Source organism: Danio rerio, chromosome 5, assembly GCF_052040795.2.
Source record: "Danio rerio strain M-AB ecotype USA chromosome 5, GRCz13ab, whole genome shotgun sequence".
In the NCBI taxonomy this organism is placed as follows: domain Eukaryota; kingdom Metazoa; phylum Chordata; class Actinopteri; order Cypriniformes; family Danionidae; genus Danio; species Danio rerio.
The window spans coordinates 8832002-8849081 of NC_141025.1; the positions used below are offsets into that span (position 1 = coordinate 8832002).

General features: G+C 36.9%; 1 protein-coding gene across 4 annotated transcripts in view; it reads right to left on the reverse strand.

The window, feature by feature from the left end:
• nipbla (NIPBL cohesin loading factor a) overlaps positions 1 to 17080 on the reverse strand; it is a 91131-nt gene that overhangs the window by 54203 nt on the left and 19848 nt on the right. For all 4 annotated transcript variants that reach the window (XR_015490526.1, XR_015490527.1, XM_087252813.1 and 1 more), the window contains 4 exon segments: positions 16553 to 16922; positions 12633 to 13358; positions 2784 to 2948; positions 1118 to 1285 (listed from right to left, as the gene is read on the reverse strand). Coding sequence is in view for 2 of the 4 variants with exons in the window: in XM_087252813.1 (XP_087108939.1) it covers positions 1118 to 1285; positions 2784 to 2948; positions 12633 to 13358; positions 16553 to 16922 (1429 nt within the window). In the remaining 2 variants the exon portion in view is untranslated.

Genomic DNA, 17080 nt, shown 5'->3' on the forward strand with positions numbered 1-17080 from the left:
GATTACCGTCGTTACACTTCCGCTGGTTCCTGCCTCTGAATGAGTGAGTTTTAGCAACTTGTACGTTAAGGTAGCGTGTTCAGAAAAAACAAAACACCCGCAAAGAAACTCGACATACTATAGAGCAGGAGTGTCCACACTTGGTCCTGGAGGGCCGGTGTCCTGGAGAGTTTAGCTCCAGCCCTAATCAAACACACCTGAACCAGCTAATCAAGCTCTTACTAGATATACCTTCTGTCACCTAGCGTAGGCACCATGGGTCAGGCCAATCACTCGACACAGAAGTATAAATCAGCCTTTAGTTTAAGCAAACCCTGTTTTAGTTTGAGTTTTTGGGCTCAAAAAAGCAGGTTGGTTTTGATCAGGATTTATCACCACAGTAACTTGCTCCAGACCAGGTTTTATTTTGGTTTAAAACTCGCACACCCACACTCAAACTGTTGTATGTATTTATGCATGTGCATCATAAATATATATAACACACACGCACGCACGCACGCACACACGCACACACACACACACACAACATCAAAACAACATTTTGGATGGGATTAATCTTGGCACAAGTTTAAATTAATTATATTTCTGATTATGACATCTTTCAGTCTTCAACAGAAAAGTGAATTGTGCCGACTCTCACAAGAAATAATTAAAACTCACTCAAGTGTCGTGTGATTGGTTGTTTGCTGCATGTGTCACGTTTTCATGTGCACACACTCCAGGGTTAAGCTTTAACACTGGGTTTACCCAGAGAATGTTTATATCAAACATTGTGAAACAAATGAACCTGATCTTAAGCATTTTTATTTGGTTTTATCAACCCCAAACTTATTCTGCAACCCGGAGTTTGTTCAACAAGCCTCTGTAGTGTTTGTTTGTTTATCTACTGCCACATCAGCAACTTATGGCTATTTCATGGCAAGATAAATATAACAAAAAAACATATTACATACTAATAATAACCTCATCATTCAAAAATAAATAAGAATGTACATTAAAAACATTAGACATGTTTTTTCAGTTCAATAGATGATCAATAACTCAAAATTCTTGCATTAAGCTGTAGAGCAGAGCTTTTATCGCAGAAATAAATTCTAACAGGAACTGAAGTGTTCACCTTCGTTAAGGCTGGGTGGAGGTGAATCTTGGTCCGAGTCGTCGTATCGGCTGCCGGAGCCTCTTCGTGCATCAAAGTTTCCTCTTCGATGCTCTCCTGAACTCCTCCGGTCTCGCTCTTCAGCCTCCCATGTTCGATCCCGGTCCTTCCTCTGACGTTTACGAGAAGCTGCAGCACAAAACATTGACTTTGATTGAACAACTCACTGATTTTCAATTGTGAGTTTCCATCAAGACTATGTTTAATAGTGACTAGAACTGGAAATTTCAAGCGTTCAGTCAAAGCAGGGTGAATCTGCCTTCAGCTACTACACCCCCTACTGCTGGAATCAGCTTCCAGAAATGATCAGATGTGCTCCAACATTAGACACATTCAAATCAAGACTGAAAACACATCTGTTTAGCTGTGCCTTTACTGAATGAGCACTGTGCAATGTCCGACAGATCCCGCTATTATGTCTTGCTTTTCTTTTTCATTCTTTTATAACCTGTTTTAACACATTTTAATCTGTTTTTAATTGTTATTATTTTTTGTTTTTATTTTCTTATACTTGTCTATTTTACTCCTGTGTATGTAAAGCACTTTGAATTGCCACTGTGTATAAATTGTGCTATATAAATAAACTTGCCTTATAATTTCAAATTCACCTGCAGAATTTCATTTAATAAAAAGGCATTAGAAATATGATTGTTTATTTTTAAAATAATGAACTATATAAATAAAATTGAAATGAATAAAAAAGTAAAATAAATTAAGTTAATTAAATTAAAATGAAATAAAAATTGAATTGAATTAAAATAAGTTAAAGTTAAATTAAACTAAATAAAAAAATTAAATTAAAACAAAATTAAAACTTTATTAAAATAAGTTAAATTAAATTAAGTTAAATTAAAATGAATTAAAAATTTTATGAAAGTAAATTACATTAAATTAAAACAAATTTTAAATTTTATTTAATTAAAAGAAGTTAAATTAAACTAAATTAAAAATCAAATAAAAAAAATAGGTGGTTGAAATTCATTTGGTTGAAATTAATTTAATAAATAAAACTTAGAAAAACTTTTTTTTATTTTTAATATAATAGTTGATTCATCCCACACTATAAAAAGCACTATTAAAAGTAAAAAAAACTTTTTTAAATAAAGTCAAAACCTTTTTTGCTCTGTTTAATACTAGGAGAAAGAGTCTGCACTAAATCGCTGAATTAAATTAAATTAATCAACTGCAATAATACTTAATTTAAAATTATTATTAAACAAAAATACCTAGAAATCTAAGTGTTTGTAACTCTGTTTAAAGTCAGACACAAAAATCTTATGAAAAAAGCTTTTCAAATTATTAAATACTTTAGATAAACAATGGTACATTTTAAAAGATTACAATATTTTATTCATTGATTACATTTTAAATATTTCAATTTTTTAAGTGTTTCATAGCCACATTACAAAAAAATACACTAAATATTATTATTATTATTGCTTTTAAATGGACATTAGATCCTGCGATTAAATTTTAGGAGAGATGTTAATTTGTCTAAAAAGCACCTCAGGTTGCAACTCTTGAACTTGTGTAGCATTAAGCATTGCATCTGATTGGCTGATTTGTCATTTCTCTTTTTGAAAACTGACAGTGGTCATTTCAGTGGTGGGAAAACAGCTCTACTCACAGAACTCCTCATCCTCTGAGCTGTCCTCTGCATATTTAGGCCTCTCATTAACAGTGCTGCGTTTCCGTTTGTTCATCTTCACCCGCTCACACAGAGGCATGGTGGACTCGATCTCTGCCAGCAGTTCAGGAGGAAGATCCTTCAGCACAGACGGGTCTATTCCACCTGCGTACAGAGACTTATGCTTAACTTACAGCACACACAGCTTTGACAACCTTTCCTTTATATTATCTACTGCTGCAGTGTATCGAGACTCACTAAATGATGTCACAATGGTTTAGCCGAGCATATAATACCAAACAGACCACTAGAGATGTCGAAAATACCAATATTTTGGCTAGCTGATGATAAAGAAATTATCCAAAATTACATTAAGCACTATAGCAGGGTTCTTAGACCTGTTCTAAAGTCAAACTTAACACTTTTCGAGCACTTTCCAGGGATATTTTCAAACTTTAAGCACTTCACAATGGTATAAGAACATATTTAGATACATTTACATTGCTCAGCATAAATGAATACACCGTCTTTTTGAAAATGTTTTTTTTTACCTATTTCTCAGTGAATATGGGAAATATATGTTGGTGCATCTAAACAAAAACATTTTATCAAACAGCTACATCCATTAAAATAAGAGCTTGGTCACCTAACATCCTTAGCAATTGAATAATAATACATTTAAATTCAAATAAGTCACTGTAAAAGAAAATTACAAACTATAAATTGTTATTTATTTTCATGTTTATTTAGATTTTTCCTGTTTATTAAAATGTTATTTGATATTTTCCACCAATATATAATTTGGATGCACTCATTTTTAGACTGTGATCTTAATTTTTTTTTTAGATTAGTTCCAATTTTGGCTTTGGTAGCAATTCATGTAGATCAAAGACTCTAGAATACACAAGACATGTCACTCGTATAGTTTTGAATGGGGAAAAGTGTAACGGTCAATATGAGGAATGAAGCCCCGCCTACTAGTATAGCAGCCAATTATCGATCACTCGATCACTCGTCACTTGTATAGTTTCGAATGGGGAAAGAAGCCCCGCCTACTAGTATAGCAGCAAATTATTAATTACTCAGCACTTGATCACTTGTCACTCGTATAGTTTTGAATGAGGAATGAAGCCCCGCCTACTAGTAAAGCAGCGAATTATCAATCACTCGTCACTCGTATAGTTTTGAATGGGAAATGAAGCCCCGCCTACTAGTAAAGCAGCGAATTATCAATCACTCGTCACTTGATCACTCGTCACTCGTATAGTTTTGAATGAGGAATGAAGCCCCGCCTACTAGTATAGCTGCCAATTATCAATCACTCGTCACTCGTATAGTTTTGAATGGGGAATGAAGCCCCGCCTACTAGTAAAGCAGCCAATTATCAATCACTCGTCACTTGATCACTCGTATAGTTTTGAGTGAGGAATGAAGCCCCGCCTACTAGTATAGCTGCCAATTATCAATCACTCGTCACTCGTATAGTTTTGAATGGGGAATGAAGCCCCGCCTACTAGTAAAGCAGCGAATTATCAATCACTCGTCACTTGATCACTCGTCACTCGTATAGTTTTGAGTGAGGAATGAAGCCCCGCCTACTAGTATAGCTGCCAATTATCAATCACTCGTCACTCGTATATATTTGAATGGGGAATGAAGCCCCGCCTTCTAGTATAGCTGCCAATTATCGATCACTCGTCACTCGTATAGTTTTGAATGGGGAATGAAGCCCCGCCTACTAGTATAGCAGCCAATTATTGATCACTCGTCACTCGTATAGATTTGAATGTGGAATGAAGCCCCGCCTACTAGTATAGCTGCAAATTATCGATCACGTCACTCGATCACTCGTCACTTGTAGTTTTGAATGGGCAATGAAGCTCTGCCTACTAGAATAGCAGTCAATTATTGATCACTCGTCACTCGTGTGGTTTTGAATGGGAAATGAAGCCCCGCCTACTAGTATAGCAGCCAAATATCGATCACTCGTCACTCGATTACTCGTCACTCATATAGTTTTAAATGGGGAATGAAGCCCCGCCAACTAGTATAGCAGTTAATTATCGATCGCTATAAACTAACGTTTCTTCAGGGGTAGAACCTGGGAGCAGATGTGTGCTTCTATGACAGTTTATGTGGTCAACAAACACACTGGAAACTCAGCAAACTACTTGCTTCACAGACATAGGACATATATCCACATAAAGCTCGAAATCTGTACTTTTAAATAAACAAACTACACTTGAAAACAAAAGATTTTTGGTTTTGTAATCTGTATGAAATTAATATGAGGTACAGTCCATCTTGTCAAACACGCATCGCATGGCAGCAACTACTCAAATGCCCTCAAACTTGTGAGACAAAGAGTTACTGTAATTTCTGGAGGAGAGTCTCCATTATGACCAAGTTATGAATTACTTCAGAAGACCTGTGTAATTAGACAATCATTATTCAGAGTATTATAGTGCGTACTCGCTAAAGCTGCACGATTAATAAAAATAAATAAATTTAAAAAAGACCCTAGACCAGAGATATCCAAACTTGGTCCTAGAGGGCCGGTGTCCTGCTGAATTTAGCTCTAAATTGCTTCAACACACCTGCCAGGAAGTTTCTAGTATAGCAAGTAAGAGCTTGATTAGCTGGTTTAGGTGTGTTTGATTAGGGTTGGAGCTAAACTCTCCAGGACACCGGCCTTCCAGGACAGAGTTCGGATACCCCTGTCCTAGACGATCTTAATCCAGCATTTGTACGATTCAGCCAATTATAAATTCAGGAGAGAAGCAAAGGTGGCCGCACAAGTCTTAACATTGTTTTACATATGTTGCTCATGGACACCTGTAAATGGTGTTAAAAGAGTCACATGCTGTTTTTATAAGGTAAAATTCAACAAAAAATGTCATTTCTGTCTTTACGTAATGATGTATTCATGGTCACGAAATCACGCGTGGCGTGAGCTGCTAACTGTAAGCTGTTACCACAGAGAGGGAGGGCACGCACCCTACTAAAATGATAGACTACTTTAGTGAACATAATCTGCATAGGCTGTGAATAACAGGTAATAAAGTTGCAAAAAACATTCAGTTGGTGGCACAGAGTGATCATTTGGGAGCCGCGCGGGAAGTATGAAAAGCACTTAGCAGTAAAAATATAACCGAACGCGTGCACATTTAAATAATTATATGGCATTTTAGAGTTATGATTGCAGCAAGCATTTATCATGGTTTTCTTTCATTGCGAACACAGAGTGTCGTGCATGAGACTAACTGTTTAACAGTGTCACCATAACTACTCTAGCCCAAATAATGTTGAATATAATGAAAGAGGGAATCTGATAATGACAAATGACTCATTTTACAAGTGAAAAATGGTTTAAATGTTGCCAATGACAAATGACAAGCATATGTCTCAAACAATAATTCAACTTCAGAATTATGAATAGTTGTATTCTGATATCATCACTTTACTGAGTATGAACAATCTGGACAAATTTAAAGTCTATTCAAGCCCACCATTCCAAGTCTATTCAAAATGTAGCATTTTAACCAACAGTAGACCAACACATAATATTATTATTGTTGTTTACCATCTGTTAAGGAAATAACAATAATAATAGCCTACTAATGTAAACCTTTATTTTACATCTACAGAATCGTAAGAAAATCGTGAGCTTTATTTTATGCATTTTTATTGCTTGGGAAATCTGAATAAAATGCTGATTAAGTTTGATGTGAATGTTTAGAAACTAAACTTATGAGACTTGATTTGTTTAATCGTATAGATGATTTAAATATGTAATGTAATCTTAAGCTTGGGAAACACTTTTGGAGAATTTTCCCTATTCAGACAGAATGCCCGAGCATACTGCCCAAGAGGCATTTCAAGAATGGCCACCAAGTGAAATGACTTGCCTTAAAGGGACTGTGTGTACATTAGGGGTGTCCAAACTTGGTCCTGGAGGGCCAGTGTCCTGTATATTTTAGTTCCAACCCCAATTAAACACACTTGACACAGCTAATCAAGCTCTTTAAGGGACCTTAAAGGTTAAAGAAACCTAAAGGGTGATTTTTTCTGCGTCATAGGCACACGTATGCTATGGCGTTGACGGATAGCCCTACGTCGTGGCAGTTGGCGTCGCTGACGTGCACCTCTCAAAAAAATGTAACTACACGTCGCAACGACGCGTAGCACAAGCTCTGTGATTGGTCAGCTTGGTAGTGCTGACGAGTCTGGGCGGGACAGAGTCGTGCGAATGGCGCGACCCCAATGGAGCGATTGTTTACAAGTGTGGAGTCCTGTGAAGGAGCTCCGGATGGAAAGTTTTGTTTTGTGTTTACCTCATAGTTAAAGTTATTGCACGTCCGCCGGTTTCCAGCTGTGGCAGCAGGCCTTTTTTACACAGATCTACCAACTACCTGTGGCGTTATTTTAATGACAAATGTCGTGAGCGCATTTATGTAATAGCCCACGAGCATGCGAATCTTTGCTTGCACGCAATTTCTTCTGCTGCTGCACAAAACCTCTTGCACGCCCCCTCAAAATATATGCTGTTTAAACGCAGATATTCTTGTGCGCTCTCAAATAAACGCTGCTGAAGTGCGATTTAGTATGTTTATGTAACAAGTATGTGTTTAACATTTATTAGATTTGCTGGGAATATTTATGAATGTCTCCAACAGACCTACAGTACGGCATTAATGCGTCCTGAAGTAAAGTGAAATGCTGCGTTCACACCAGACGCGGAACGCGCATCAAGCGCGAGTGATTTACATGTTAAGTCAATGCAAACAAAGAATAGACATCCTGCGGTGCGATACGCCCGAATGATGCGGCACGAATGACGAGATTTGCGCGGTGCGCATGGCGCGAATTGAGTGTTTTGCGCGTTTGACGTGCTTAATGCGCGTTTCGCACGAATCACTCGCGTTCGAAAATCTAAACTTCAGCGGACATTCGCACCGTGTTAACCAATCAGGAGCTTGCTCTTGTGGGGGCGTGATTGTGACATATCGCCTGTTGTCGGTGTCCCAGGGGAAATCCCCCAGCAGACACCGACAAGAAGTTCATCAAACTGGGCTGGGCTCAGTCAGAATCACCGCTGAAAACTTCCATCAGCCAGGTTCAGTTTCTGGAGGAGTTTGAGCTTAAAGAGCAGGATGCACCTCTGAAAGGATGTAGTGGACTCAGACACGACCCTAAACGTATCAACGCTGTTTTTCAGTCTTCATAAAGCACATAAATGCTGTTATTTTCTTAATAAAATCCATGTTAGCCATTTAGCTATGAAGCTAGAGTCTTCGGGCAGACAGAAGCCCTGCCCATCACGCGAATCCGCGTCTGTTTTGAAGTGAATTTGACACGCAATTGAAGCGGATTTGAAGCGCGAATGAAGCGGGGGTTGACGCGCGAATGAAGCGAGTAAACTTAAATGTTCACGCGGCTATTTACGCGCGAATAGCGTGATTTATCCGCGCATTTCGCGTCTGGTGTAAACACAGCAAAACGGCTATACGTCGTGTTTGTTGACCACACGCATCACGCACTTGTCAGTCAGTCAATCAGCATGTAACTTTAAAAGGTTAAACAAATGACGCACAGCACTACTACGGTTACAGAAAAGTTCACGCTGTTATAATTCACTTACCTTTTAATATGTTTTAGTGAGATTATCACTCGCTATTATTAAAAAAAAAAACACGACTGAATGTTTTGAATTAACAGCTGTAATGTAGCCGTGGCAGGATCAATTTTGCGTGGCACCCCGCCATGGAAGAATAAATGTAGCGGAAACCATGCATATCAAAGTAAAGGCAGGTACAGCTGGACTATTGTATTCAACGTTGAACTCCATTGTGGCATAAACGCAATTGTATGCTTTTACTGTAATAAGTTCATTATAAAATGTTTAAAATGACACTGCATTAAATATTAAATATGATATTTAAACTTTTTTTTTTAATGCTATGGAATAAATTAGAAAATTCCCCTTGGCAAATATAATGTAATACGGTTTGGTATATATTCGGCCCACAGCTCTCAATCAAATTTGGTTTTTGGCCCTTTATAGGAAAAAGTTTGGGCACCCCTGATCTAAATGAATGAAATCTTTCCAAACAGAGCTGTACAATTCATCTCATAGTGTAATTATAATTATATAACAATTTAAGGCAGAAAAACAAATTATTGCAATGTCAGATGTTTTAAATATCATGCAGCTCTCGTTTAAATCCCTCATAAAAGTGATTTTTGCCCTTTAAGCTGATTATTATGACCTATGTAGCAAGATAAATTAGTACAAAAGCAACACAATTGAATTTTGACACAGTTTCAAGCACTTTATCCAAAGTCTAAGCACTTTTCATACCTTGAAAACAGTTGATTTAATTCAAGCATTTTCAAGGATTTCCAGCACCCGTATGAACCCTATGTGGGGCGCACATCCCCGGGGGAGTTCAGACCATGTCATGGGAGGCGTGGAGATCAGTAAAAAAAAATGTAATTAAATAAAAACAAAATTACACTTTTCAAATTTAATTATATGACTGATTTACAATTGTATTGCTGGCAGCAAAAGACATGCTCCCTGATGGTAGGAGAGGGAACAGTTTCTAAGATTAATTATAAAGTCGGCATATCACAATAAGTCGGCATATATCTTGTTCTCAGATGTGACAAGATATGAAAGAGCAAGTGTTTGACAGCGTCAGCCTAAGCAGGCTTCAGAGTGTCTTCAACAAAGCTGTAAAAATTGTCAACCTGATTAAAGCACGACCTCTAAATGCATGTCTTTTTCATGTTATGAAGGGAATTAGGTGCACATTAGAAGTCTGCTGGCTGTCGAGGGGCAGAGTTCTATCACGACTTCTTAATGTGCATCACTACAGCAGTGAATAAGTCTTAGCTTCACAGCAAGAAAACAAATGCATGACATTCACTAAGGTAGGGATAGAATTATGAAAGCATATAAATAGATAGGAAATGCACAGATTAGAATTTATGCAGCTGATACGGAGTATACATTTTTGAATAGTGATTGACCAATATAGAGTACTGATGCTTTTAACTTTATAATGACACTACATACCATTTTTATTAATGACAAGCCCAGCTCACACAATGCAATTTTAAACTATTGTAGCATGTGCACGAAAATGATGATCATAGCACGGTGACTACATTTACATAGATATTAGTGATCGAATAATTTGCATTAATCTCATTAAGACAATAATATGATGAAGGTGTTTATAAAAGTTACTTTTTGAACGTTCCTTCTATGATCCCGTTTTATATGTTATAGCACATATTTCGATTAATGTCATTGCTATTCACGTCTCCTCCGGAGTAGTAATCATGTAATTGAGTGTTTTTTTTTTGTTGTTTTTTTTTTTTTAAACTACAGTTTCACAGTTCCACCTTCATTCAGGAACGAAACATTCAGCCACGGCTACATTACAGCTTCTCATTCAAATCATTCTGTTGGTTTTGTTTTAACAGCAAGTTATAATCACACCAAAACGTATTAAAAGGTAAGTGAACTATAACAGAGCAAGCTTTTCAGTAATTGTAGTAGTGCTGTGCTTTATTTGTTAAACCCGTTAAGGTGACATGCTGGCTGACTGCCTGACAGATGCGTGAGGCCAGCAAACAAAACGTAGCTTAATTATACTTTATTTATAGATAAACGTCTGTGGTTCTGCATTAAATATCTTGCTGGAGCTTACAGCCGTTTCTCTTTACTTCAGGATACATTAATGCCGCTCTGTAGGTCTATTGGAGACATTCATAAATATTCCAAGCAAATCTAATAAATGTTGAACACATACTTGTTACATAGACGCACTAATTGCATTTCAGCAGTGTTTATTTGAGAGCGCACAAGAAGATCTGCGCTTGAGCAGCGTATATTTGAGGGGGCGTGCAAGAAGTTTCGTGCACGAGCAGAGAAAATGTGGCGCGCAAGCAAAGAGATTTGCATGCTCGTAGGCTATTGTATGCGATCTTGACTTGTAATACTGCGTACACGACATTTGTCATTGAAGTAACGCCACAGGTAGCTGGTAGATCTGTGTAAAAAAGGCCTGCCGCCACAGCTGGAAAAAATCCTAGAGGAAACGCTGCATGTTATAGCACATATTTCGGTTAACATCATTGCTATTCACGCCTCCTCCGGAGTTTCATGTAATTTGAAGTGTTACTTCTTTTTTTTTTAACTGCAGTTTTACAGCTCCACTTTCATTCAGGAACGAAACATTCACGGCTACATTACAGCTTCTCATTCAAATCATTCAGTTGGTTTTGTTTTAATAGCAGGTTATAAATCACACCAAAACGTATTAAAAGGTAAGTGAACTATAACAGAGCAAACTTTTCTGTAATCGTAGTAGTGCTGTGCTTTATTTGTTTAACCCTTCAAGGTGACATGCTGGCTGACTGACAGAAAATGTTTTAGGTTTTTAAATTTGCCTTTATTTTGTTACCTAATGCAATCATAATTGAACAGTTTGGACAATTTTACATTTAAATAATCTTGTATTTGTCTTTATATTCTTTCTTGTTTTAGTAATTAATAAAAAGAATAAATCTTAACTAGCTGAATTAAAAGGTAAATTTATTTGAATCGAAAGTATTACATTTGCTCTGTTATTAAAGTATGGAATCGTGACCAATATTAATGTTGATCAAAATATTGAACTATTCAACATTTACAAACTGAAAAAAATGGCAGAAAAATCTACAATTAAAATGAAAATTTAAAATAAAAAACATTTAATGTATTTTTTATTAAATGCCATGTCAGCAACCAAGGCTATTTTCATGTTAAGAACATTTCCATAATAAATATACAATTAAAAATAAACAAATGAATCCATAAATTGAATACGATTTTTAGCGCTAATACATGATAATAATTCTAAAATTCTTCCTGGTGTCACTTTGCTAAAAATGTCCTTAAGAGAGTTCATTTCATAAAAAGCAGGACAGTCCAGTAAAATGTGTTTTACTGTGAGAGGAATTGTGCAGTACAAACATTGAGTGGGGTTTGTAAAAAAAAATAAAAATTAAATAAACCTTTGAGCAAAAAAACATGGCTTATTCTTGTGTCTAATAGGACATCAGGAAAAACAATCCCTTCATCAAATCTAGTCTAAAAATGTCTTGAAACTCTGAGACTTCCGGATGTGTTTCATATGATTTAAAATATAAAAGATCATTACAAATACACAACACTGACACGCAATATTGGACTTTAGACAGTATCTTATTTGACTGTATTTTTCAGCTCATTTTCTCTTACATCTCAGCAAGACACATCTACATAATTTCTGATGATGATTTAAGCTCTTACAGGCAGATTCTGATGATGTTCTAATAATAGTGTGCATCCATATTTAATAGAAAATGTAATTTAAAAACTATAGTGGAAGACAATACCAAAATAATACTTAATCATACCAACAAACACAATAGGAACAATTTAACCTATAAAAACAAGAAACCTTCATATACAGATTTAGAATTACTTTTAAAAATATTAAATACAACCATTTGTTTTACAGTTTTTCACTGTTATTCCTTAAACTTCCTAAACTTTCTCATGTAGCAAAGTCTAAAGCCACTCAACAAAGCCATTTCAATAAATCCAAATAAGCAGTGATTGTTTTTTTTCTTACCAGCTGAAAAACCCAAGAAACCAATCAACTTCCCTAACACAAGCAGCCAAGCACTACTTAGCCCTGTCAGGCTGTCCATCCAAATTCATAAGAAAAAACTCATCATGATGTTCTGAGAGTGAACATAAACCACCATCATTCAAACTGAAATAATCAAAGACAACAGGAGTTCCCCTACCTTTCCCAGATCTCCCAGAGGAGAGCCTGTTCTTGCCGGACTTGGAGGCCCGTGAGTCTCTCTCCCTCATCAGCCTCTGCACCTCATCGATGGAGAGTTTCTGCAGAACCACCACAGGCTTGACGCTCTTCTTCACGTCCACGTCCGCTTCTAGTCTCTCCAGCCGCACGCAAGGCTGCTTCCATCCTTCAGGAATATCACCGCCCCCGAGCTCCCCTTTTCTGATTTTGGGAATGGTGAAATTCTTAAGCACTCCCGTGTTTTCACCCAGCATGTACGGAGGAAGCTCGACCTGTTTACTTCCTGATTGAACCGCCGCTCGCTGTGCACCTCCATCGCCGTGCCGGCCCTCGGGTCGATGTTTTTGCCGTGGGGTATCGGGCTGTTTGTCATCATAATGCGGGTGTTCTGGATCATGGTCGTGCTCGTGTTTGACGGCCTTTGGGGTGACGCCCTCCTGTGGCTCCTGAGGCCAGCGCTGCGCCTCGCTTGCAGGGATGGGCATACCCATGCAGTCGTCCTCCACTCTGCCTGCTTGCTCCAAGCTCACCTGCAGACCCGGGCGGCTGGCGCTGGTGCCTGCAGCACTGGCCTCCTGAGGAGCCAGCCTGTGGCCTGCATTAGCTCCTCCTCCTCCACCTGGAGCCCCAGAGCCCGAACCTGCTGTGCCAGCTGCGCCAGGCTCCTGGGGGTGAGAGTCCTGCTTGCGCTTCTTCAAAGGCTTATCTACAGAAAAAGAGAGACAAGCATGCACTCAAAAAATTATTTGCTGCTTTTTAAACTATTTATTTAAAATGATCTGAAACAACACAATTCTTCAGGTTTTTTGACAACTTAATTGTTTATAGGGCTGCTCGATTATGGAAAAAATCATAATCACAATTATTTTGGTCAAATTGTAATCACGATTAATCAAAACGATTATCAGTTGAAGTCCAAATTATTCGTCCTCTTGTGAATTTATGTTTACATATAAATATTTCCCAAATAATGTTTAACAGAGTTTTTTTTTTTTACAGTATTTCCTATAATATTTTTTTCTTCTGGAGAAAGGCTTATTTGTTTTATTTCAGCTATGATAAAAGCAGTTTTGAATATTTTGAAACCCATTTTAATAGGTCAATATTATTAGCCCCTATAAGCAATATATATGTTTGATTGTCTGCAGAAAAAACTACTGTTATACAATGACTTGTCTATTTACCTCAATTAAGCCTTTGAATGTTTAAGCTGAATACTAGCATCTTGAAAAACATCTAGTACAATAGGTACTGTCATAAAAGCAATGATTAAAAAAATCAGTTATTAGAAATGAGTTATTAAATCTGTTATGTTTAAACTGCGCTTTAAGCATCTTCACTGTATTTTTAATTTTATTATTGATTAATAATAAAAACAGTCGGCAGCAGCAGGAATATTGCACGCTGTCACTTTAAGAATAGTGCGGCTCTGATATGATTTTTCTTTCTCGTGACTTTTGATTCTCAACTTGTTTGTTTATTACACAAATGGGGGTTAATATGAATAATCACTAAACACCGCGCTCTGATACAAATGTGCATGTATTTGACCGTTAAATCGCTCAAATTAAGATCATGTTAGATGTGTGTGCTCTGCTGTCCGAGGCTAAGCGCGGCGCGCGCAAACACACACACACGGTACCTGTCAGAGGCTAAGCACGGCGCGCACACACACACAACAGCACGTGCTCTTTTGCGCTTTTAAAAATATGAATGATGCGCATCCCGTGCTGCAAAAGTTACATTACAGCACATGCTTTAAGTCATTTTCACGTGGAACTGAGCTTTGCAGAGGCAAAGAGTTTTCACACGTGTACAACTGGAAAGGGGGGCGGTACGTGATGGAATAATCGTTTATCTTGATTAATGGTTCTTCATAATCGTTAAAAGCCAATCCGAAATCGGATTTTCGATTAATTGCACAGCCCTAATTGTTTATGTTCGATTTACTTAAATTCATAAAAACTAATATGTTATATTAATTCCATCATGTTGCCCCAACACAAATCAGTTGTATGGAAGCCAGCCATTTTTAATGTACACTCAAAAAATAACATTTGCTGACATGTGCAGGAACCATCAAAATTATTTACAGCAACCTAGACCACAGAGAACCTAAAAGTTGCACAAAAAAGCGCCTCTTTTTTATAGGGGTTTATAACAACACAGACAACATATACAATAATTTTAATCACTTTCAACAGTGTATTTTAAAAATCCAAAGGGTTTTCTTTAAAATAATACCTAACTTTTTGCATTTATACCTGTGCATGTGGATTTGGGAAGATTTGGAGTTTGGGTAGGCAAAATCCAGGCGGAAACCCCAAAATAGCAATTGACTTTAAGAGGTTAAACTAATTTAAAAGTAGTTTAAACAACACAATTCTTCAGTCTAATGGTTTTATGTTCAATCCACTTACATTTGTAAAAACGGTTGAGTTAATTGATTTGTGTTGGGACAACATAAAGGGACTGTGTGGAACCCAACATTTTTAACAGCATGCATTCCCAAAAAAGTCGTTGATGCTCATTCAAACAACTTATTTAAAAGGAGCTGAATCAACACAATTCTTAAGTATTTTTTTTATTTGGGGGGTGGGGCTTAACTGGCAAAATCCAGGCAGAAACCCCAAAATAGCAATTGACTTTAAGAGGTTAAACTACTTATTTAAAAGTAGTTTAAACAACACAATTCTTCAGATTTTTTGGGACAACTTAACTTTGTTCAATCCACTTATGTTTGTAAAAACAAATAAGTCAACTTAATCTGTTTTTGTTGGGACAACATGAAAGAATTGTGAGAAACCCAATTTTTCTTTTACAGCAAAATGACAAGTAATTTAAATACATTCAATGTGCAAATGTTTGTTAAATTAATTTTAGAAATAATAAAGCATACATATGTTAAAACTGTAAAACAAAGTGTATAAGGCTAATAGATAAATAAATAAAGGAATGCATTATTTAATGAAAATCTATTCATAAAGTGTGTTTAATAAGAGTTATTCAATATAGATATAAAAACTAAAGGGGATGAGCTTATTTTTTTAACTTTAGACTTGAATCTCTGTGCAGTAATAAAGGAATTAATACTTCTATTCGGCAATGATGCACTCATTTCATCACAACTTTTTTACAAATACCAAAAACAAATCAATAAATAATAAATGATGACATTTTTTAATCACAAAAAAATATCATAGTTTTTTAAAAATATTAGCAACACAACGGTTCTCAATTCTGCTAAGAAGTAAAAATGTTTCATCAAACACCAAATAAGAATTATAAAATGACTTCTGAAACACATGACAGACTACAGCAATGGCTGCTGAACATTCAACTTTGCATCACATAAAAAACAAGATTTCAAAATACATTCACATGAAACAGCCATCTAAAATTGTAAAATCTCCCACAATATTACTCTTTCTACTTTGTTATATAAAAAACGTCCTATGCACAACTAAAGAAATTATTCAGCTTGAATATTATCACACAACTTAAGGGTGATGTTTCAACAAAGGGACAGTTCACCAAAAAAAATACAAAATAACTCACTTTATTTACACTCAAGTGGTTCTAAAACTATTTGACTTTCTTTCTTTTGTTAAACACAAAATAAGATATTTTGAAGAAAGCTAGAAACCTGCAACTATTGACTTCCATTGCAGGAAAAAACAAACACTATGCTTTTCAGCCTTTTTCAACTGATCTTCTTTGTGTTTAACAAAAAAGAAACAAGTAAGGTGAGTAAATGATGACAGTATTGAATTTTTAGGTCAACTATCCCTTAAAGAAAATGGTTTTAAATGAAAACAATATGCTATTAGCCAAAATGTTTATATTAGTGCATATACTAGTATTGAAGACGATGTGTTTAAGTGTGATCCTGCATCTTACCTTTGTCCTGCACCTCTTTAGCACTGCGTTCAGTCTCCATCGCTGCTTCACTCTCCATCCTCTCTATAGCAGCAAGAGCCTCCACGAGCTCTCCTTCTGGGTCTGAGCCTGGGTACATTCCCCCAAGCTCCACCTCGGCTGGCCTCGCCCGTGACGGCCTCAGGATCAGCTTAGTGTGGTCTTTCGCTGGCGAGCCCACAATATCGTACACGGTGGCCTTATCAGGGGAGTCCTGCTCTCCCTCGCTGGACTTCTGACCTCGTTGTTTGTCCTGGGAGCCCAGGTGCAGGTCTTTAGTCCCGTCGCAGGGAGGGGTGTACGGTGGAGATGACTGCAGTAAGTGAGACGTGAAACCCATCCTCATTTGATCCTAGTTTCCCAAAGAAATACACAATCAGATCGGCTTCGTAAAAAGGTATTCAAGATCATATTTAGCTGATGACTGATTACCAAGCGTGTTTGACATAATGTCCTGGGAGAGAGCCCTGAGCTCAGAATATCTGAGCCGGGGGCTCCCTCCGCTTTGCA